Source organism: Garra rufa, chromosome 10 (genome assembly GCF_049309525.1).
Source record: "Garra rufa chromosome 10, GarRuf1.0, whole genome shotgun sequence".
Taxonomy (NCBI): Eukaryota; Metazoa; Chordata; class Actinopteri; order Cypriniformes; family Cyprinidae; genus Garra; species Garra rufa.
This window is the reverse complement of record NC_133370.1, coordinates 39697566-39721615: the sequence shown is the minus strand read 5'-3', so window position 1 is coordinate 39721615 and position 24050 is coordinate 39697566. Positions and strand designations below refer to the sequence as shown.

General features: G+C 38.0%; 1 protein-coding gene across 1 annotated transcript in view; it reads right to left on the bottom strand.

Moving 5' to 3' along the window:
• st6galnac3 (ST6 (alpha-N-acetyl-neuraminyl-2,3-beta-galactosyl-1,3)-N-acetylgalactosaminide alpha-2,6-sialyltransferase 3) overlaps positions 1-24050 on the bottom strand; it is a 37627-nt gene that overhangs the window by 1331 nt on the left and 12246 nt on the right. Inside the window, exon 2 of the mRNA XM_073849801.1 lies at positions 3561-3668. Within this exon, the coding sequence (XP_073705902.1) occupies positions 3561-3668 (108 nt within the window). The remainder of the gene's footprint in view (positions 1-3560; positions 3669-24050) is intronic.

Sequence of the window (24050 nt, the reverse complement as noted above, 5' to 3'; positions counted from 1 at the left end):
AACAGTGACAGAATTAACAACAACAAAAAATCAGAAAAGCGCATTTCAAAAAAGTTATAAATTGATTTGCATTTTAATGCAAAACATGACTTAGTACATGGTGGCAAAACCCTTGTTGGCAATCACAGAGGTCAGACGTTTCTTGTAGTTGGCCACCAGGTTTGCACACATCTCAGAAGGCATTTTGTCCCACTCCTCTTTTCAGATCCTCTCCAAGTCATTAAGATTTCGAGGTTGATGTTTGGCAACTCAAACCTTCAGCTCCCTCCACAGATGTCCTATGGCAGCGGTTCTCAATTCCAGTCCTCGCGCCCCCCCGCTCTGCACATTTTGTGTGTTTCACGTATCGCTTCCGACGTTTGTTCTATTCCAACGTTACTGCCCTTCGAAGTGGACATCACAGGATATTCCGCCATTATTCATTAGTTCAAAGCGAGCGTATGTGTTCCATTTGAAGGTCATTAAAGCGTGCGAGACGTAAATTTAAAATGCATTTATTTACAGATGCACTTATGTCACACTTCTCTAGTAAGTTTCATCTGTGTGTGAAGACGCTGCATGCGGTGGCGTAGCGCAAATATGTGAATGAATGTTTCGAGGTATAGTAAACAGATTTCCCCCGCTTAGGGAGCAGGGAGCAATGAACACTGTGCAGGCAATGTCAATCGGAACACATCCTGCACGGACCTCACTTCTAACGAGCTCGTTATCTGAATCAGGTGTGTTAACTAAGCGAGACATGCAAAATATGCAGAGCGGGGGGGCGCGAGGACTGGAATTGAGAACCGCTGTCCTATGGGATTAACGTCCGGAGACTGGCTCGGCCACTCCAGTACCTTAATGTGCTTCTTCTTCAGCCACTCCTTTGTTGCCTTGGCCATGTGTTTTGGGTCATCCACGACCTATTTTCAATGGTTCTCACCCAAGATTTCATAATACATGGCTCCGTCCATCGCCCCTTTGATGCGGTGCAGTTGTCCTGTCCCCTTAGCAGAAAAACACCCCAAAGCATAATGTTTCCACCTCCATGTTTGATGGTGGGGATGGTGTTCTTGGGGTCATAGGCAGCATTCCTTCTAAAGTTGATGCCGAAGAGCTTGATATTGGTCTCATCTGACTCATCTTTCACCCAGTTCTCCTCTGAATCATTCAAATGTTCACTGGCAAACTTCAGATGGGCCTGTACATGTGCTTTCTCGAGCAGGCCTAGTGTGTTACCAATTGTTTTCTTGGTGACTATGGTCCCAGCTGCATTGAGATCACTGACAAGATCCATTCCTCACCGTTTTCATGATCATTATAACTCCACAAGGTGAGATCTTGGATGGAGCCCCAGACCGAGGGAGATTGACAGATATTTTGTGTTTCTTCCATTTGCGAATAAATCGCACCAACTGTTGTCACCTTCTCACCAAGCTGCTTGCAGATGGTCTTGTAGCCCATTCCAGGTTTGCATAGGTCTACAATCTTGTTCCTGACATCCTTGGACAGCTCTTTGGTCTTGGCCATAGTGGCGAGTTTGGAATCTGATTGATTGATTGCTTGCTTCTGTGGACAGGTGTCTCTTATACAGGTAGCAAACTGAGATTAGGAGCACTCCCTTTAGGAGAGTGCTCCTAATCTTAGCTTGTTACCTTTATAAAAGATATCTGGGTGCCTGAAATCGTGCTGATTGATAGGGGAACAAATGCTTATTTCACTATATTTAAAATGCAAATCCATTTATAACTTTTTAAAAATGCGTTTTTCTGGATTTGTTGTTGTTGTTATTCTGTCTCTTACTGTTAAAATAAACCTTCTAATAAAATTATAGATGGATCATTTCTTTGTCAGTGGACAAACTTACAAAATCAGATGGGGATCACATTTTTTTCCTCACTGTAAAAAGTATTCCATATGGCTCTGGAGGGTTAATAAAGGCCTTCTGAAGTGAATTGATGCATTTGTGTAAGAAAAATCCACATTTATAACATTATAAACCATAATCTCTAGCTTTCACTAACTGTCGTACACGTTCACAAGAGAGTGGCATTCCATCTGATGATATAGAACATAGGCAAAGGACCAGTATAAACCAGCTAAAACCAGCATCCCAGCATCAAAACCTACCTAACCAGCATATGCTGTTTTTTTCAACAGGGAACTTGGTTATCGCGAGACTATTATTTTCTCACCGAAGCTTACAATACGACTACGTTCTTCATCATTCACTGGAATGCCACTCTCTCATGAACGCATGTGTAACAGTTAGCGTAAACTACTACTGCTTCGTAAACTACATATTATGATTTAGAAAGTAAAAAGAAAAACATGGATATTTTTTTCACACAAACACATTGATTAACTTCAGAAGGGCTTTATTAACCCCCTGGAGCTGTGTTGAGTACCTTTTATGATGGGTGGATACACTTTATTTTGCTTGAGAATCTAAACACCCATTCATTGCCATTCTAACACTTGGAATAGCCAGGACAGTTTTTAATACAACAGTTTTTAAGACGATTGTACTCGTCTAAAAAGAAAAAAAGTCATATACACCCAGAATGAGGGCGAGTAAATTATGGGGTAATTTTTATTTCTGGGTAAACTATCCCTTTAAAGTAAAGTAAAAGGCTAGTAAATAAAACAATAATACTATTGAAAAGAGGGTTTCAGATATCATCAGCTAAATACTTGTCGCTTTATTATATACTTCTATATAAATGAATCTTTAATATTCATTAATCTTAATAATTTTAATTACATTTTTTTGGAATAAATTGATTTTATACCATGGCCTGTCTGAATATTTGACTTTTGGCTGGAAGGTGTGTGTTAATACGGAGGTAAAATAACTAGAGAAATGATCCAAATTAACAATTATTTTTATGCATCTAATATGACCACTAGCAAGTGATCATGGACAGTGGTGGACAGTAATAAACACTGGTTCAGATTCAAGCATTCAACATGGCTGTAGAGTATTTCTACAATGACAACAAGGTAACTGAAAACAGTTGCTTTGTTTTTGGATGCTACCTCCACACCACTAGGTGTCAATATAAGTTACATATTACATATTGGTCAGAAAAACATACGTAATGGTTACTTTTCTAAAATGAGCCAGCTTCAATGACACTGTACACAACCAACAAATGCAACCTCCGGAGGACGCAGCCTTCAAAATGAGATGAAGCAACTGAGTGCACCTTCAAATTAATGAACCAAATATAAAAGAAATATCACTGAATGGAACTAAATATAACGCTTATCCTATCATACAGCAAATCATAGTGTTATTTTACATTATGTACAATTGTGTTGAGATCTTTCTTTGGTGTTCATGGTATGCTACAAACATACTGCAACATTACATGGTCTAAAATGATAACTAGTGAAGAATTCTGAAGCAAAGATATTTGTGTGTATGTCTGTATTATGGCAGGGTGGACTTTCCCTAGTGTTTAAATGAAATCCACAGCACTGCTCTTGTATCCGCTCTGCTGTCCTATTTCACTCTGGAAACAGGTGAAGCTTCTTTAAAGCCCATTGTCAAGTGATAGATTGCATGTCAGTCTTACTTGCAGTACGTGTCATTGATCATGCCGTAGACTCGGATCTCCTTGCACATGTCCATAGCCAGAATGAGTGTGAACCAGCCGGTGCTGAGATATGACCCCGATTGAATCCTGCCAACATAAAATCATCATGTCATTTCAACATGCATTTAAGGGATCTATATTCAAATTATCTACAATACACCTCCCAAAAATACTGTAATATCACTTTCAAAAGAACAAATGAAGCCCCTGTGTGTAGAACATAAACTGAGGGTGACCAAGACTAACAAAAAAGAAGCTGCTGTATACAGAACAGAAGCATCTCCCTTTAAATGTAGGATATAATTATTTTGTGAAATTGATGTTCAGAATCAGATGAAATAGGGTAAATAAAGTAAATAAAGTCCCATCACACTTTAAGCGCACATGTACTCCCATGCTTTGTACAAAAGCACGTCCACAGACTCCATCACACAGTCCTGATGCTTATATTCCGTTCAACTCTGCCTGTGAAACTCTCCCCCGCAGGGCTCAGGAAAATGGTCAATCATCAAGACATATTAGAGCACGTGGCCATTTAGAGAAGCTATTGGCACCTGTGGAAAAATCCATTTCCCAGGCGCTTTGTAAAGAACACCGGTTTCATCAGAAAAAGCAGACCTGCTTTCAAAGTACAGGCATTAATTTCCAGCCATCAACCCTCCTCTGCTCTCTGCAGCTTTAAATTGCCATTCATACAGTTTCTGAGACATTGTTCAGCTGAACACAACATCCCTTAATGACAGCTTCTTTGTTAGCTGGAAAGGTATAGTTCAGATAAAAATGAAAATTCAGGAACTATTTGCTCCAAACCTATTTGCTGTTATTTTTTTCCTGTGAAAAACAAAAGACGAATTTAAAAATAATGTTCATGTAGCTCTCAAAAGCCTCGAGCAAACTCCAAAAATTGTTCATACAACCTCTGTGCTATATTCCATGTGTTTGGAACTGGTCATAGAATAGCTTTGTGTGCTGAAAAGACTGAAATTTAAAGTAATACATAAAAAAATGAAAATTTGCTGTTCATTTACTCACGCTCAGACCATCCATTGATGTAGGTGACTTTTTTTTTCTTTCAGTAGAACAGTAAAGAAGACTTTTAGTTGAAATGCAGCTGGAGGGCAGGAAGTAATTTTTCTCCTATGTTTTCCGTTGTTTATGGATGCTCAAATCGGTCAAACTGAGAAACCACAAGGAGCTTTTATCATGTTTAAAAATGTGCTGTTTATAAGGGGAAAGGCAAGAAATTGACTGAAAAGTGCAGGAAAAAGTGGCTTGTAAACTTCCGTCTGTGGTCAGGAGGAGAGTCGGATAATGATTGCATGTGCAAATGGTTAAGAAATGATATAATAATATGTTAGGATATTAATAAAGACATAAATTAGGGGTGTCAGTCGATTACAATTTTTTATCTCATTAATTACACAACGTATCGATTGATTAATCTAATTAATCGCAACATAAGTTTGACAGTGAAAATACCCACAAAAGATGATTTAAAGCTATCTTTATGTTAAATGAGAAAGTATCAAGTAGAGATTACGAATTGTAGCTTTGGAAATAAATATTACAATATAATTATTTGATTAATTTGATTAATTAATATTCATGAGCCTCTCTTCTGATTGGCCCGTTTTTTTTCTTAGTGACGCACGGCCAGGCCAACCACAGGTAACTAGTGTCATGTATGCTGTAGCCTGCTGTGGCTTGTGATTCTCAACGGGATGTTTCAGAATAGTAATTAATGTTTTTTGTAAGCTACGATTGCAGTAAGCTATGTAAATATTGCTTTAGTAAAGCCTCTTTCACACTGTGCGTTGATTCTGGAAAATTGCCCGAAAGTTCCGGGAACGATCCCGGGTTGGAACCTAGTAACGTTGCTGGGATCAGTCCCGCAACGAGCGCTGTGTGAACAAAAGCCAGAACCAATGCCATAAAGGCTGTGCTGTAGTGATGATGCACGTTATCGTTCGACTCTTCACAACGGAAAAATATGTGAAAACTGACTATCGTTCTGCACTTTCAGTTTAGTGCAACATAGGCGTCGCATTACATGTCTTTACGGGATCTTTACGGGTTGTGTATAAAGCACGCACAGATTCCGGAAAATTACTTTGTGAATGAACCAAATCAAACAATTCCAGAACAAATCATGGGACACATTATCCGTGTATTTTCCGGAATCGCTGTGTGAAAGAGGCTAAAGCTAATGTGCCAATGGTCTCTTGTAGGGATGCACCGATCCGTATCGGCCGATCACTTGCGCGTTTTGTCAGTAAAGCTGGTTCTGTAATCAGCGGTAAATGCCATCAGGTGCGTGATTTCACGTTGAGCCGTATATACTACACACAGCCGTTGTTCACTGAAGAGCTGCGCACATTCACACTGATAATGAACATTGATTTGCGCAGCTCGTCGGTAAACAACGGCTGTGTGTAGTATATACGGCTCAACGTGAAATCACGCACCTGATGGCATTTACCGCTGATTACAGAACCGGCTTTACTGACAAAACGCGCAAGCATGATCGGCCGATTCGTATCGGTGCATCCCTAGTCTCTTGTATTAATGTTGTTCGGAAGCCTGTGTAATGATGTAGTTTCCTGACATCTATCGAATGAACAGCGCTTTCTCGACTTGTTTTTGCGTTGTTGTTCAGCAATGGAATGGACGCAATGTTGTCTTTGGGTTTGACAAAAGAAGGGTGGGACGGTGGTTGGTGCTCAGGGTGGTGACTGAAGGCGGTGACTGAGTAGATCGGACGTCACATTTTTACGGAAGTCACAGCGCCTCGTGAAAAGGCACAGCTACTTTATGCAGGCTGTGTGCATTTTACTGTGGATTGACTGTTTTGAAACATATCATTCAAAATGCGTATTCATTCAGAAACTAAACACTGTGTTGCTCGAAGATGCACAACAATTCTGCTATGGCTGTAAAGGTAATATGTTCTCTGCAAAATTGAGCAAAACACATCATTTTGTTTAAAATATAACACAATATAAACATATTATTAACTAGGGGTTGAATGACTTCAGATTTTTTAAAGTCGACATTTACGTGATAAAAGTCGAGTCGACGTCGACTAGTCGCTTATGACGTCATTAATGAACAAAAACACTTAAACCTTGAGCTGAGACTCAAACACCTTGTGCACAGCTATGACACAGCGCTGCCTACATGGCTATTGTTCCTATAATACTTTGCTAATCAGTTTAATCAGTAACTAATCAGTTATTTTGTCTTTGGGTCGTTATATTTCTCACAGATTTCTGCTCGTTCTAAATCAGCAGATAAAGTAGCACTGTAAAGATTACATTTATATAAAGTCATTAGTGAGAGAGCGATTGCGTGTGTGAATTAATTCTACCTGGCAGCGTCTCTCTACTAGCCTAATAATAAAGCTGTGGGTTTTAATTACTAAGAAATATATGCTAGAACTTTTCAGTTTCTAAGCTATATTAGCCAGAAATCATGGAACAGTGCTGACAGTTCATTTCCCCACCGCGCTTTTGAATGATTGTGTGCGCACGATCTGCACTTGATGTACGAGCGAGCTACTGTATGTAGCCTATGTGTGTGCGTTACATCGCAGCAGTGCATTAGATTAGAACGACAATTACAACAAGCTGTTTAAAACGTGCATTCTCCTGTTCAGTTTTAAACATCAAGATGGTATACTCACACGTGTTGTGGAGCGCTTTCGGAGTATGCATTTATCTATTATTTTAGCTGTTTTCACAAAGCGTAAATGTCGACTTCAAAGACTTCTTATCCCTATTAACCCCTATTATTAACGCTAAGGGGTTAACTGATCATCAGCAAGTCTGAGCGCCTCTATAAAAGCATAAGCTTTGGCAGTTTGCTGGTTTGGAACCTTCTATTATTAACACAATGCCAAGGAGGTAAGACATCAGCAATCATCTTAGAGAAGCAATTGTTGCTGCAATCAATCTGAGAAAAGTAATACGGCCATTTCCAAACAATTTGAAATTTATTTACAAGTAAAAGACATTTAAAACAGACACCTCTCCTTCCAGGAGTGAATTTCCCAGAAAATTCACCCCAAGATCAGACCGTGTAATGCTCAGAGAAATGGCAGGCAAGACCCAAGAACTATACCTCAGACTCTACAGGCCTCAGTTAAAATGTTAAATGATGTTGATGACAATACCATTAGGAAAATATGGGGCAAAATGGTGTTTAGAACGTGTTTAGAAAGCTTGGCAAAAGAAAGCCTCTTCTATCTAAAAAAACAACAACATGGCAGCACAGTTTAGGTCTGCAAAGTTGCATCTGAACAAAACAAGTCTTCTAGAATAATGTCCTTTGAACAGACAAGACCGAAGGGGAGATGTTTGGCTATAATGCACAGCGCCAAGTTTGGTGAAACCTAAAGAGCATATCAGCACAAACACCTCATACCAAAAGACAAGCATGCTGGAGGAGGGCTGACAATTTTGGGCTTGTTTTGTAGCCACAGGACCTGGGCACCTCACAGTCATTGAGTCGCAATGAGCTCCTCTGTATATCAAAGTATACAGTCAAATGTGGGGGCATCTGTCCGACAGCTAGCTGGGCTATGCAACAGGACAATGATCCCAAGCACACCAGCAAATCTACAACAGAATGGCTAAAAAGAAAAGAATTAAGGTGTTGCAATAGCCCAGTTAAAGTCCAGAGCTCATACTCAAATGCTGTGGTGAGAGCTGTGCATAAGCAAATGCTCACAAATCTCAATAAACTGGAGCAACGTTGAAAAGAAGAGTGGTCCAAAATTCCTCCAGAACAATGTTAGAGACTGATAAAGTCACACAGAAAATGAATACTTTAAGTTATTGCTGCTAAAAGTGGATCTACAGGCAATTGACTCATAGGGTGTCCTAACTTTGTCACACATGACCTTTTCCTCTTCTTAAATAAATAATGACTGGGGGCAGGGTCAGCGCGTTAACTGCGTTAAAATATTTAAATTGCGTTATTTTTTCAGAACTAAGTAATTACGTCAAAGCGTTTAATTATTATACCATTCTCACACACAAGCATTATACACTTTTCCATGTGTTTTTCAGTCAATTTCTTGTTTTTTCGTACACAATACGAAATAAAAATTTCTCGGTTTGACCGATTTCCATAAACAACTTAAAACATTTTGAGTTTCTGCAAGTGATTTCTATAGAGAAAAATCACTTCCTGTCCTCAGCTGCATTTCGAGCGTCATTAGAAGCACATGATTGTAAACAAACCTATATACCGTCAGTAGCAACAGGTATTCATTTTTTTTTTTTTTTTGACACTCAAGTGCCAGTAGCTTCTGACTTACATATTATGAATCACCGAGATCCAAGGCTTTAGCTTTAGTATTTTTCTACTGAAGAAAAAAAGTCACCTTTATCTTGAAAGGCTAGCATATTAACAGTAAATTTCATTTTTGGATGAACTATCCTTTTAAGTTGCTTTTCACTAAATATCCTTCACCAAAGCACACATTTCATAAGGCTCCAATGCGAATATACTAAATGAAGAATAAATGATTTCAAGTTAATAGAGATTTACATTGAATGTTGTTTCTCACACGATGTTATCATATGACTGCAGAAGACTTAAAATGCAGTGCACACGTCATGCTACTTTATGCAAATAAAAAATGAATGGTACTCTTTGGAGCTTGACAGTCAAAGTCAGTACTACGTATTCCTAATGACTATTCCTGGCTATGCTTACACACATACTCTTTATATTTACGTCACATATGCAACATTTGTCAAGCAACAAATGGAACAATAAAAAAAATCCCAAAACATTTGACTTTTTACAAAACACTTGAGCAAATTATTCCAAAAAAATAAATAAATAAATATGATGATAAATTATCAATGGACTTTCAAAATTAGCTTTGCTTGAGAAAATATGAAAATATAGAGTTACGAGACACCTTCAACATTTCTCACATTATCACAGTTTATTCACTATAGTCTAGAAAATGGTAATAAAATATGACAACTCAAGACTGAAACTGTGTCAGAACAAATTCATCTTGATAATGTCAAATAACTGTGATTGTAATCCATTATATACCTTTCTATCAACCAAAAATCAGACAACAATCAATACTTTATTTAGTCTGTGATGTAAAAAGGTCACATTAGCAATTAAAGAAAAAAAACACTTAAGCAAAATATTGTTAGGTCAAAGTGTCTGAAAAAATTTTGGTTTTACTGATAGTCCACTGTATAAAGAATATTTGGGTATAAAATATCACAATTTATTTTGCTATCCTCGCTTACATTAATGAACTATAGTGTCTTGCACCCACTAGTAAAAGTTTGACTGTACATATTCCCTTCAATTTATTATGTAAGCTTTATGTTACATATCAAACGACAAGGGATTTTAAAGCAGCGTTAATATTAATTAGCCAGTTCCTGAAACCATTCTTTTAAACAACTTGGGTATGCAGAGCATTCACAGCTGTACTGTATGCCCCTGGTATATAAGTGTATTTTGTCTTAGTATCTTACTTCAAACAAGTCTGCCAGCACAGTAAGACAAAATAAACTTGAATTTCAAGAGACGCTTCTTGAGTAAACACATCTTGTTTCAAAGCTTTTCAGCTATTTTCCCTTGAACATGAAGGATAGTTCACCCAAAAATGTAAATTCTGTCATTGTTTACTCACCATTGTGTTGTTCTCAAACGGTGTGACCTTCTTTCTTCTGTAAAACACAACTAAGATATTTTCAAGAATGTTTTAGTGAAATTCAATGGGAGGAGAAAAAAACACTGGATCCCACTGATTGTATTAACACTATAACATTTTTGAAAATATCTTCTTGTGTGTTCCAAGTAAATGTATACTTTGTTTTTTACTGTGTCCTTTTAAAAAAATATTTTCTTTCTGTGTTGGAAGGACATTATTTTATTCCCATGGCTATAAGGCTTTTAAATTTGTAAGATGTTAGAATGTTTATTTGTATTTCTTCTGTGTGTTTTGTATGATTTTTTTTATTTTTTACAAATGTTATGCTGCACCAACAATTGCCCTTTGTACTGATAAACTTTGAACCTTGAACCTTAAATGTTTACCAGTAATGCACTTACATTGAAAGTACAGCTTATGGGGCAAGACATGGGAATAAACTTTCAAACAAACAATTTGAAATATATAGTCACAAGACTCAGCCAACATTATACAATGCCACTAGTGTGATAGAACTGCTTACCAACCTTGCGGAAATGGAGAAGCACTGCTATTCTTTACCTAATTGATTTATCTTAACAGCTCATTTTTAATGGTGCGGTTCTGCTGACTAATACAGCTGAACAGTGCTTCCCTAAGATGTTTTAAACAATTTCTTCCCTTGGGATGAGTTTTTCATTTAGCCAGAGGACAATGGTAGAGTTGCCTAGCGCTCTTTGGCTGCGCCAATTTATCTTTGTGAGGGAACTAAGTACGGCCATTATTACCTGACACATTAAAGAAGACAGACAGTTCCTCCAAGCTAAGGCTGTGTTTACTTTCATTTCGGCAAGATCTATTAATAACCCTGAGGCTGTCAGCGGGTTGCTAGTAAATGATAGGCCTTTAGTAAGTGCACCAGCTCCTGTTCTTAAGTGGTTTTACCTGGTCAGCACAACTTCAATTTATCTAGCAGCAGCTAATGCAGCTGTACCTGTTTTCAGTAAGGCTGTCAAGTGAATTCAATTTTTAAGCTAATTAAGTACTTGATGTGCTGATTAATTAATCCAACTAATTGAAAATGAATCACAAATTAATGGCCTTCCATAAGATGAGTTAAAGTTATTATTGTGGTAAATGAGAAAAGCATTGAATAGACATCACAAAAAGTAGCTTTAGAAAGAAATGTTTTAATTGCATAAATAATGATAATAAATTAGTATTTTTTATTAAATGCATATTGAAATGTGAAAGTATTTGTAAAAAAGCTGCCAGCAGGTGGTCTCATTGCTTCATCTACTAGGTGCATCTCAATAAATTAGAACGCTGTGGAAAAGTTCATTTATTTTAGTAATTCAACTCAAATTGTGAAATGTATTAAATAAATTCAGTGCACACAGACTGAAGTAGTTTAAGTCTTTGGTTCTTTTAATTGTGATGATTTGGCTCACATTTAACAAAAACCCACCAATTTACTATCTCAACAAATTAGAATATTAAGAACTGCAAAGGTTTCCTGAGCCTTCAAAATGGTCTCTCAGTTTGGTTCACTAGGCTACACAATCATGGGGAAGACTGCTGATCTGACAGTTGTCCAGAAGACAATCATTGACACCCTTCACAAGGAGGGTAAGCCACAAACATTCATTGCCAAAGAAGCTGGCTGTTCACAGAGTGCTGTATCCAAGCATGTCGACAGAAAGTTGAGTGGAAGGAAAAAGTGTGGAAGAAAAAGATGCACAACCAACCGAGAGAACCGCAGCCTTAAGAGCAAACCGCAGCCTTAACCAAAATCGATTCAAGAATGTGGGTGAACTTCACAAGGAATGGACTGAGGCTGAGGTCATGGCATTAAGAGCTACCACACACAGAAGTGTCAAGGAATTTAGCTACAGTTGTCGAATTCCTCTTGTTAAGCCACTCCTGAACCACAGACAACATCAGAGGCGTCTTACCTGGGCTAAGGAGAAGAAGAAATGGACTGTTACCTAGTGGTCCAAAGTCCTCTTTTCAGATGAGAGAAGTTTTGTATTTCATTTGGAAACCAAGGTCCTACAGTCTGGAAGAAGGGTGGAAAAGCTCAAGTTGCTTGAAATCCAGTGTTAAGTTTGAAGCTGCTGATTTCATTTTCCAGCAGGATTTGGCACCTGCCCACACTGCCAAAAGCACCAAAAGTTGGTTAAATGACCATTGTGTTGGTGTGCTTGACTGACCAGCAAATTCACCAGACCTGAACCCCATAGATTGTCAAATGAGAAACAAGAGACCAAAAAAATGCAGATGAGCTGAAGGCCACTGTCATAGACACCTGGGCTTCCATATCACCACTTGGACTATTTGTGTCCTTACTATCTTTCGGGGCCTTGAATGTGTAAGTTGCAAAAAATTTCTTAATTTGTGTTCTGAAGATGAACAAAGGTCTCATGGGTTTGAAACAACATGAGGGTGAGTAATTAATAATAGTAAACTATTTCTAAAAAAGAAACTAATTTAATTTGCATGAAATCAATCAAACTGTGGAAAAAACTTTCTTAAAGGGTAAGGGTAATGAATTGATTATTTTAGCATAGATAAAGCAGAAAGAAGCATCAGAACAACATAAAAGCAAAAATCAAACATATTATCAAAATAACCACTACACAGACATAGTTGTCATTTACGATCACGACAGGAGAGACTTTTTGCCACGGCTGACTGTATACATCATCAAAGGAAGCATCTCCAATTGCTTAGCAGGGGTTTCATTTTGTCAGGGTGTGTTTTGAGAGGCAATCTGGTGCTGGAATGTGTAGAGTTTTATGTTTTGCTGAGTGGTCGTTGCGGTTGTCATCCGTGACGGAAAGCGGCAGTGTTCTCTGCCGTGCACAGCTCTCAGACACGCTCTCCGCTTCTCTATTGCTTGTTTGTGTGCTTTAAAGTGAAATCAAGAATACATGCTGTGATGTAGAGCTACAGATTTATTAAAATAAAAAATGATATCAGGGCAGGTTAAAACCCTGCACCCATATGTACCACTTGTTCAACCGGTCATGCTCTATAATTAATGCATCTCTGCATTCGCCTACAAATAAATGTGGATCAAATAAGATGTCAAGTTGGGTATTGGTCAACAAAAATGATTCCTCCCTTGAATCCAAAAATATGTGTGCATTTCAAAGGGATAGTTGAAATTTACTCAACCTGATGTTTTCCTAAATCTGTATGAATTTCTTTCTTCTGCTGAACACTATTTTGAAGAATGTTGGTAAAAGAGTTGCCATTGACTTCTATAGTACTTTTTTCCATGCTATGGAAGTCAATGGCTACTGCAAACTGGTTACCATCATTCGTCACAATATCTTCTTTTGTGTACAGCAGAAGGAAGAATTTAGAAAAACTATGCCTTTAATAATTGTAATGGTATTAATATATTGTGAATGAGCAAATACTTCACTACAGACCTGGGCCCGTATTCACAAAACATTTTATCTTACCACTAAGAGTTTCTCCTAAATCGGCAAGTTATGAGCTACTTTTAGCCTTAAGATGTTTTGTGAATACGGGCCCAGATCTTTAAACAATAAATCTAAATATTAAGCTTAATTAATATTCATAGGTCAAGCCTCTGTCATTTTGAGACAATGGCACATACTCAGCCGCTTGAGTAAATCTTGATGGATGTCTTGGCCCACTTTGCAAAAACAGTTAAGTTAGCCATGAGGGATGCTTTCATGCAAGAGATACATTCATCAAAACATCATGCTTCATGCAACGGCATATTCCTGGATATTTTGAACCCTCAACAAATTCTCAAAGGAAATCCAGGCAGACATAAGTTTTGTTTGTGCATTCTGTAAATAGTGCTGCATAAAGTTTTAGTAGCTAGAACTCTTTATGAGTCATAATGTCTCAGAATCAGCGGTGAATGAACAACCTCAAAAGAAATACATGCACAGATAAGGTAAACTCAAATACTACTACATTCACAGTCTTGACTTGCTTCTGTACATAGAAAGGAGAATTTCGGAAATGTTTAATATGACGAGTCAGTGCATGAACTAATTTATCACGATACTCACTTTTTCCACTTTGGACTGCTTACTGAACAGATTTCATCTGCAGAAATATTCATTAATCTATGACAAGCTAAAGCCTTATGCTCTGATCTCTATCAGCTCAGAGAAACAGCATTGCATGATTTTACCATCTTTCATGGTTGGAAATAGATCTAATGTCTTTAATGTCAGTCGCAGCTCATCTGAGGATGGCTTGTGCATGTAAAGTAGGGAGAAATATTTCTGGATTTGATTTACTGTGAAGTTAAGCAGATTAATTTCATTAACGTGCAGATTTTTGCATTCAGGCATGCTACAGTCAATACATGTCAAAGATCCTTCCTTATTATTATTTAAAAAAAAAACTGAAATAGGCACAAATCATCATCCACTTATCCTAATTTACAGTTTAATATGGTAAAAAGATTCAAAGTGATTAACGATTGATATTACAAACTCGCATGATGTGTGTTTTTATGAATTTATTGAATAACTTTTGTTTTGCTATTCTGGTTCATTTCTTTCTAATTATTAATTTATCTGCACTTGAATAAACAAGACAAAATTACACTTTAGTTCAATAATTTTGCTTGTGAGTAGCTGATGCGTAACAGTTAAAATTGCACGTGTTACATTTTTATGAATGCATATTTCAGGTCATATAGCAGGTCACCCTTTTAGGTCTTCCAAAGTAGAAAAGTAGTAAAATGCTGTTTAAAACAGTTTTAGATGGAATCTGTCACACAGCAGGCATCTGTCCCGTATATGTTCGACATAAGCTAAATGTCTTCTTCCTATCATTTGCACATCAAAACAAAAAAGAAACTTTACCGAGGCAGCCAGAATTGACATTTTTAGATCTAAAATCAATCTTCAAGGGCTAAATTGACTTTGTTGAACTACAAATCTAATCTGGGCGTAGCTGCATTTGCTGCAGGGAGGAATATGAGTGTGCAAAATAATGAACAATTGTGAGATTTGAATTCTGCTCACATCCCATCTGGGTAATGTCTCTTTCAAAGGCTTCAGGATCGGTGATAATAGTCGATGAATGATGAGGCCTTTTGCATGCATTAGGACTTTTATTCCCTCACCCTATTCATACAGTTTTCCGGCAGCGGTTGAATTCATGGACTATAAAGCCATCCATCCCGACACACGGTTGATTCAACAGAACTTACCCAAGAATACACAAACGGCGGTGCCTCAAGGAAGCACTCTCTGGATAATGGGAGGTCATTTCTGCTATTTTGCTGACATTCAGCCAAATTCTACAAAGAGCTGAAATTACAGTGGCGGCTAAAAAAGAGGAAATGGATTTCCTAATACCATAAGCATGTCGTAATACGTCGTATAGGTGCTAGGGGAGTCAATATAGAATATATTTATTAAAATTATGCAGAGCGACTTTGTGCAGCCGAGCAAAATAACAAATAAATGAAAAGATAAGCACATCTCAAAAATCTTCGGCGAGCATTCAGAATGAAAACAGCAAGCTGAAGAACTAATCAAAATGAATACCTTTGTGCCTCCGATATGAAATAAGGGATTAGAATTGAAATAGGGGTCAATGCTGTTGACATGGTAGATTTCAGACTTTTGAAGGTATTTTGAAACCAAGGTGCAGTGTGGCATATTAACAGCATATTATCTTTCCTATACATTTTAACATTTAATTAACACCACGCTTCGGATAAGTCAGGATGTGTCAATTACTCATTATTGCCTTTTACTTTTTTTTTTTACATTTGTGGAACTGTTATCTCTAACAGGGATATACAAAACTACATTGGTGAGTACTACTCGACTGGTCAGTACTAAGGTAGCCCTGTATGAACACTGTGCACTGATTTTAGTCTATTTTGGAGCCAAAGGAAAATGATAAATTAACATTTACATGCATATTTAGCAATAAAAAGAACTGATATTAAAGGGTATCATTGGATGCCCATTTTCCACAAGTTGATATGATTCTTTAGGGTCTTAATGAGAAGTCTATAACATACTTTGGTTAAAATTTCTCAATGGTAGTGTAAAAAACACTCTTTTGAAAATCCGCCAGTTTTAGAGCGAGCTATTCTATTGCATGTTCCTTTAAATGCTAATGAGCTCTGCTCGCCCCGCCTCTCTCTGCCGTGGGATGATGAGTGTTTACTTTAGCCGCAACTTCTAACCAACACATTATTAATAAAGGCCATTTGCAAAGATGCATAAAAAACCATTATACTCACTCCTGCTGTGGGTTAAGCTGCATCACGTATGATTCGCACGAACATAGACGTATATGTAGATCGGGATCGGCGCTTTCCTTTCAAAAACGAAAGTAACGTTAATCCTCTGCATCTTTAGCGGCTCAGATGTCGGGAGTAAATGACGACTGCTATGTTCATTATTATATCCAACAAGACAACACCTCAATCTGAGATATTCTTGTCTTCCCCTGCACCTGAGTCGACACAATGGCAATTGGAGTCGGACTGTTTCAGCGCGGTGAGGGCGGGTCTAAGGTAAGGCGCTCATGTCAATCTACTATCGTGGGAGCGGCCTCTGTCTGTGTGTTGTCACACCGACAAGAAGCTGAGAATGACCTAATTTTAAAAAGGGAATATTACTAGGGGGGGGGGGGGGGGATTAAGATTAAAAAATACCACTGGGTGGATTTTTATCATTGTAGGGTTGTATACACAAATTGCCATTGTAAAAGTGAGTGTAAATGTTAATGTTTAGAATATCTTAATATCCTCGTGCCATTTGATGTTAAAAAAAATGTATAGATTTAAGTAGCAAATGAGAATTGCTAAAATTCTCAAATATATCCTGAGACAAAGGTCTTCTAAATGATTTTCAGTTTTGTTTAAGATAATTAAAGCAACAATTTTTAAATAACGAAAGAATATGTAAAAGAATGGTATTTGGGGTAAAAATCACCTCTGCTGTTGGGGCTAAAAGGCACAATAATTAACATGATAAATAATAGAAGGCTGACTTTTCTATTTGTTGACATGACATTGTTAGATTCAGATGGTAAAAATCATATATTATGTTAAAGATAATCACCATGTTTAGAATGAAACCATCATATTTAAAAACATGTTATTAAGCATATCATATAATATTTTTTTGTTGTTGTTTTTACTACTGTAAATCTATATTAAATAACTATGGGATCTCCATAAAATGCACAATCTTTACATTTTAAAATGAATTTGTTTCAATGAATTTGTGTTTAAATAAATAAAATGTATGTTTGTTTTTAACATATTTTAATGACAGTATATTTATTGAACATTAATTTTTTTTATCAAAATAAGCAGAAAAAAGTACTTTGCTAAAGTGACTGTTTTAAACAAGTATTAACTCAGACATTATTTAAAAAACAACAACATAATTTTAGCTAAATTATTTGTATCAATACTGTGTGCTTACTAAAGATTTTTAAACTAAATAAACGACTTGTATAATTTATTTTTGCGTCTCGCCGAAGCATCCCAGAAGTGGCTGTCTATGCTACATCGCTAAAGTTAGGCGAATCCCCCAGCCGCCAACGATTCGAATTTCTTGAGATATTCAAAATATCTCCCTTTGGACTTTGGACTTTGTAAAAAAGCATAAGAATTTTAAGAATTAAGCTCATGCTATAGATTGCTCTCAAGAAATATAAAAGGTATTTGCTCACATGATTAAAAAAATACATAAAAAAAAAAAATCTTTATTGCTAATGAATCACTGCTTTACAATGCTATATGTGCTCTTTTTCTAATGAATACGGGATTCAATCATCTTAAAAAACTCAATCAAGATTTACTAATCAAAAATCTTTTTGAAGCTTTTTGAATCAAATTAAACAGAGAGGAATTATCGCAATTAAAATGATGGAACTGTATACGGCTTATTATCTCAGATGTATTAAACGATATACAAAGAATGAAGCCTGCAGCGCATTTCTGAATGCTACCCAGCTGGATTTTATTCCCATCCTCCGCAAGTAAATAAGTGAAGCAAAGCCAGAAAGGATTGAGGTTTTATTAGGTACAATTCTTTTTAAATGCCTCCGAGCTTTCAGCTTCAATTAAACTACTACAAAGTAAACTTTGAGTCATTAGGAACTAAGATTGTTAGTTAATAAAAGAGAGCAGAATTGACCATGGCAACATGGTGTCTAGTGATTCAGATATGCTTTTGTTTTTTAGAGCTATATCTTGGCAACTTGTTCATGAGAGCTATGTTTAAAAGTCCACTCAGTGTGTTTGAACACACTTTAGTCTGATTATTTCCAACCAAACAGTCAGCAGATCTAATTATCTCTAATGACATTATACTGTCACATTATATTGCATGATGTGCAGGTGCACTCATTAATATAGCGGGTGAAAGGGTCTGATTAAATTAGACATTGAGAGGACGCCGACCAACGCTTTCCCGAGGCAGAACTGTGACTACTTGACAACTGTTGATGAGAACCATAAGAGACAAGTCAAGGCAATTAAATGCAACATTTCAACCTGCCTGTTAAATTATGGTATAAAATTGGCAGTTCAGACTTTAACATTTTAAATGGGATCAGCCAAAATGAAGGCTTTTTTGACTGCAAATCAATTTTGTATTAATTTGGTAAGTGTACATTGCAATGTGTAGCTACAGTTTGGACACTCTTTCTCACTGCTTTTGTATTTCATCTCCTATATTCTTTTAACTACATAAAATCTGCAAAGTGCTCAAACGACTAAGCTTAGCATTAACACAAACCTTAACCTTTTTCCTTAACCAGCCTCCCATGGCTTCCATATGCAAATGTAATAGATATATAAAATCTACTGTTGCAAAAAGCATAATAAAACCTGTCAATACATGTTGTTATTATATCAGTAAAAATAATCGTTTTTTTGTTGTTGCAATAGGACAGTATGGACAGGAAGCAAAATGGTGGTGAGAGGGGGATGGGACCGGAAAAGGTCACCTGATGGGATTCGAATTTAGGTCAACCGAAGCACAACACGTCAGAGCGCTGGTCTTGAGGCTATCAGCTCCATGTATTTTAAACATTTATTACAAAAACATATATAAACATACATAACTTTTTGTTTTAATAAAGTTGCATAAAAAATAAAATATATTTTTGACATATATGGTTACTATGATGCAGAACAGAATTAAATTCTGCTGTAAATCAGCTCAAAAGACAATAGTAAACAGCTATTATTCAGTTAAAATCCATTAATTGTTGATTCAGTTTGGTTCAATAACTGTGTCAATTTCATCAATTAAGGAATGAGTTTTATTCATCTTTAAAGCAGTTTAGAACAGTGAAATCATCATCCTGCTCAGTTCAGTTTTCATCCAATAATGTCTGTGTAGCAAACAAACTAACTAAGCAAACAAAAGGGTGACAGTTGCAAGGAACCCAAACGCAACTGGTGACAGAAATGGAGAAACAAATCTTGGGAGAAACCAGGCTCAGCCAGTGGGCCAGTTCTATTCTGGCCAGATGAACTGACGTAGTGTGGTTTAATTCCAGACTGCATCATTAAGATATCTTTCAGAATATTTCATCCAGTTCCTTAAGCTTGAACAATATATGTCATATATTACACTTCTGTATTGGCCTTATTCCTGAGACAAGACAACACAGCTGCCTATATATTTAGACGAAATGCCTCCATCCGGTTCAGAATCTACTTGCTGCACAAACTGCCACAGACTTCTATAAAAGATTGCAGTACTTAACAAAGTTACTTGCGGGCCTGCCAGAACTGCCAGAGCACACAGGAAAGCTTCATCATGGACCACCTCAGCATACAGCCAGTGAGTCCTGCGAATCTAGTAGTATTCCTTGACAGGATATACTGTGCATTGCGCTCAACCCAATGGCAGTCAAGACATCAGACTGTCAAAAGTATCACATATTATTGCACTAGCAACTTCTACCCCACATACAGCTTTAACCCAACTTGCCAACATGGGTATCCTACCACCCCTGTAGGCCTATGCAGGTCAAAAATCCCCAAACATGATCAGACAAAGACTGCATCAGTCAGTTTAAGTTAATATTGCAGCTAGCAGGCCAGTTACTTCAGAGCAAAGACAAGTCCAGCACTCCAGTACCTGATATTAGGTAGTAGGTGACTCTATAATCAGGAGCATTAGTAGAACTGCTTTTCTCAAGAAAGAGTTTCTGATGTAAACAAGAAACTTCAGAACATTCTGAAAAAAGCACAAAACTGCAAAGCAGGTTATTATTCATGTGGGAACAAAATGATATTCAGAAAGAGCCAGTAGAACTCTTTGAGGGATTTCAATGAACTCTCTGAACCACTTGGAAGACTAAAAATTAAGTCGTTCATCAGTGAACTACTCCCAAAAAGAGTAACTAATATATTTTCAGGGTTACTTTTTTAAATACATGTCAAAGACAACCGTTTACATCAGATGACCTCCACTTGGTGCAAAAATGCTAAAGGACTGAATATCTACATCTCCCTCTATCATCCGTTTGCGTCACTGTACTCAAAGATAATGGCTCACACACTGCTGGTGAGTGTCTGAATGACCACAGGACTTGAATGGACATGCGATTGACATATCCTACAAGGACGATGATAACAGCAAGCGGCCACAAGAACTACTGCTCACGGACACAATACCAGCTGAGCCTTGCCCACAGTTTACTCCAGAGAGTCTATTACGAACTAGAACTGCTCCAAGATTTGGCACCCAAAGATGACCTATTGGAAAAAAGCCAGGGGAACCAGGATAACATCTTTCAGCCTCAGATGAAACCAGAGCCACAGTCCCTCATACCAGACATGTTATCCCTCTCTCCAGCATCCACTCTCCACTTCAGGGTTCCTCAGAGAAAACAGAATAACTGGTATATGCTGGAACCAAGTTCTCTCACTCTTGCTACAAGCCTCCAAATATCAAACTAAAAGTGGTGAGCTCCACAACTACCAAAGCCTGTGGGTCTGGCTCGCTCCACCCCTCCCTGTTTGGGCTCTATGATAGCAGCAACTTTATAAAAGGTTCACAGAACAAGCAGGAACCCAGTGCACCTATAGCTTTCTCTATATCTGTTCTGTTATCTGATAGAAAGTCCAATGGTGCGTTCACACCGCCCCAAACGTCAGCGTCAGTTGCGGCAAGATTACATGTAAAGTCTATGGTTGAGTCCGTCAGAGGTCCGTCAGAGGCTCTGCGGTGCGTTGTGTGCGTTGGATCTGTCAACTTTTCAAGCGTTGCCTGTGTTTCAAGCGTCAACGCAGCAAACGCAAGCAATGCAGAAGTTCAGCTAGCTGAACTTTTGACGAACTTGACACAGTGCGTCAACCAATCAGAGCATCTCACTGTAGAGACGTCACCACATGTATCTTGAATGAAGCGGGAGCAGAAAAAAAATCATTTTCAACAATGGAAGACAAGCTCATTGTAGCCGTCTGCAATCGCAGAGAATTGTATGATCCATCCTCGTTGTTGTATAAAGACAGGAATGTAAAGGAACTTGCTTGGATGAAGATTGCTGAAGAAATCGGGATGTCGGGTAAGTTATCAAATCTTTTCTCAACGTAATTATTTCCCATTTCGTTAGCTAGCGAAACAAGGTCATGAGAAGATTCCAAAATGTCCAGTCCCTACTAGTTTGCCATTGTTTATTCAGGGGAAACTAGATGCGTTGGGAGCGTTGCCTGACGTGTGCGGTGTGAACGCACCAAAAAGCAAGCGTTGCAAGCTTCAACGTACATGCATCAAATTAGATGTGTTGGGAGCGTTGCCTGGCGCAGACAAAGTGTGCAGTGTGAACGCACCATAAGGCAGGAATCTCCATCCCAAACTTCAGTTCCAACATACCGGTCTGTAATCAAGTAACCCCAAACACCTTAAATAGCTGCTTCAGGTGTGTTTGATTGCATTTATAAATTAATTTATTAATCATTTATTTATTATTTATCTTATGGGTCATGATATGAGAAATCAATTTTGCCTTGGTCTTTTGGCATATAAGAGGTCTTTATATCATTAAAACAGCCTGCAAGTTTCACAGTTTAAAACGTCCTTCTCATTATAAACAGAGCATTTATTTAATCAAGCTCCTAAAAGAGTTGTTTGGATCTGAGGTGCAAGGTGACATCACCCAGGCACAAACATTTGCATAAACACTGCCTCCAGAGCAAGGCATCAATGAATAATCATCTTCTTACCCCCACTGGCTTTCAGCTGAATGCAAGTGTTGCGTCATGCAAAAAGCGGGGGTCTGAAAACCAGTTAGTATCTGGTGTGACCACGATTTGCCTCACGCAGTGCAACACATCTCCTTCGCATAGATTTGATCAGGTTGTTGATTGTGGCCTGTGGAATGTTGGTCCACTGCTCTTGAATGGCTCTGTGAAGTTGCTGGATATTGGCAGGAACTGGAACACATTGTTGTAAACGCCGATCCAGAGCATCCCAAACATGCTTAATGGGTGCCATGTCCAGTGAGTATGCTGGCCATGCAGGAACTGGGATGTTTTCAGCTTCCAGGAATTGTGTACAGATCCTTGCAACATGGGGCTGTGCATTATCATGCTGCAACATGAGGTGAAGGTCGTGGACAATGGACAATTCAAAATGCCATTAATAAAATGCACCTGTGCTCGATCCACAACATCGACATCAGCAAACCGCTCACCCACACAACGCCATAAATGCTGTCTGACATCTGCCCTGTACAGCGAAAACCGGGATTCATCCGTGAAGAGGATGAACACCTTTCCAAAGTGCCAGATGCCACTGAATGTTAGCATTTGCCCACTCAAGTCGGTTATGTTGACGAACTGCAGTCAGGTCGAGACCCCGGTGAGGACAACGAGCATGCAGATGAGCTTCCCTAAAATGGTTTCTGACAGTTTGTGCAGAAATTCTTTGGTTATGCAAACCGATTGTTGCAGCAGCTGTCCGGGTGGCTGGTCTCAGACGATCTTGGAGGTGAAGACTGGGCTGGTGTGGTTACACGTAGTCTGCGGTTGTGAGGCTGTTTGGATGTACTGGCAAATTCTCTGAAATGCCTTTGGAGACGGCTTATGGTAGAGAAATGAACATTCAATACACGGGCAACAGCTCTGGTGGACATTCCTGCAGTCCGCATGCCAATTGCATGCTCCTTCAAAACTTGCAACATCTGGCATTGTGCTGTGTGATAAAACTGCACATTTTAGAGTGGCCTTTTATTGTGGCCAGCCTAAGGCACACCCGTGCAATAATCATGCTGTCTAATCAGCATCTTAATATGCCACACCTGTGAGGTGGATGGATTATCTCGGCAAAGGAGAAGTGCTCACTGATTTAGACAGATTTGTGAACAATATTTGAGAGAAATAGGCCTTTTGTGTACATAGAAAAAGTCTTAGTCTTAGATAGAATTCAGCTCATGAAAAATGGGGGCAAAAACAAAAGTGTTAATGATTTCACAATGCTTTGTATGGAAATGACCGTCTTTTTAAAATTATGTTGTCAAAACACTCACGGGGGCATTGATACGGTTCCCTATGCAATGACGTTAGCTAATCATAACAGTGGATGATTTCTGAGAAGCCTGAAAATAATAATTTTTCCACATATTTGTTTTTTGTGCAAAAACTTTATTAACATTTTAAGTAAACCTCGAGAACATATTAAAATAATTACAAAATCCATGTCATGACCCCTTTAATGTTACATTTACTTCCGCTAAAATCCACATCTGTTAAGTAAGCAATAAAGTATGATTAGCTGGTTCAGATGTGTTTG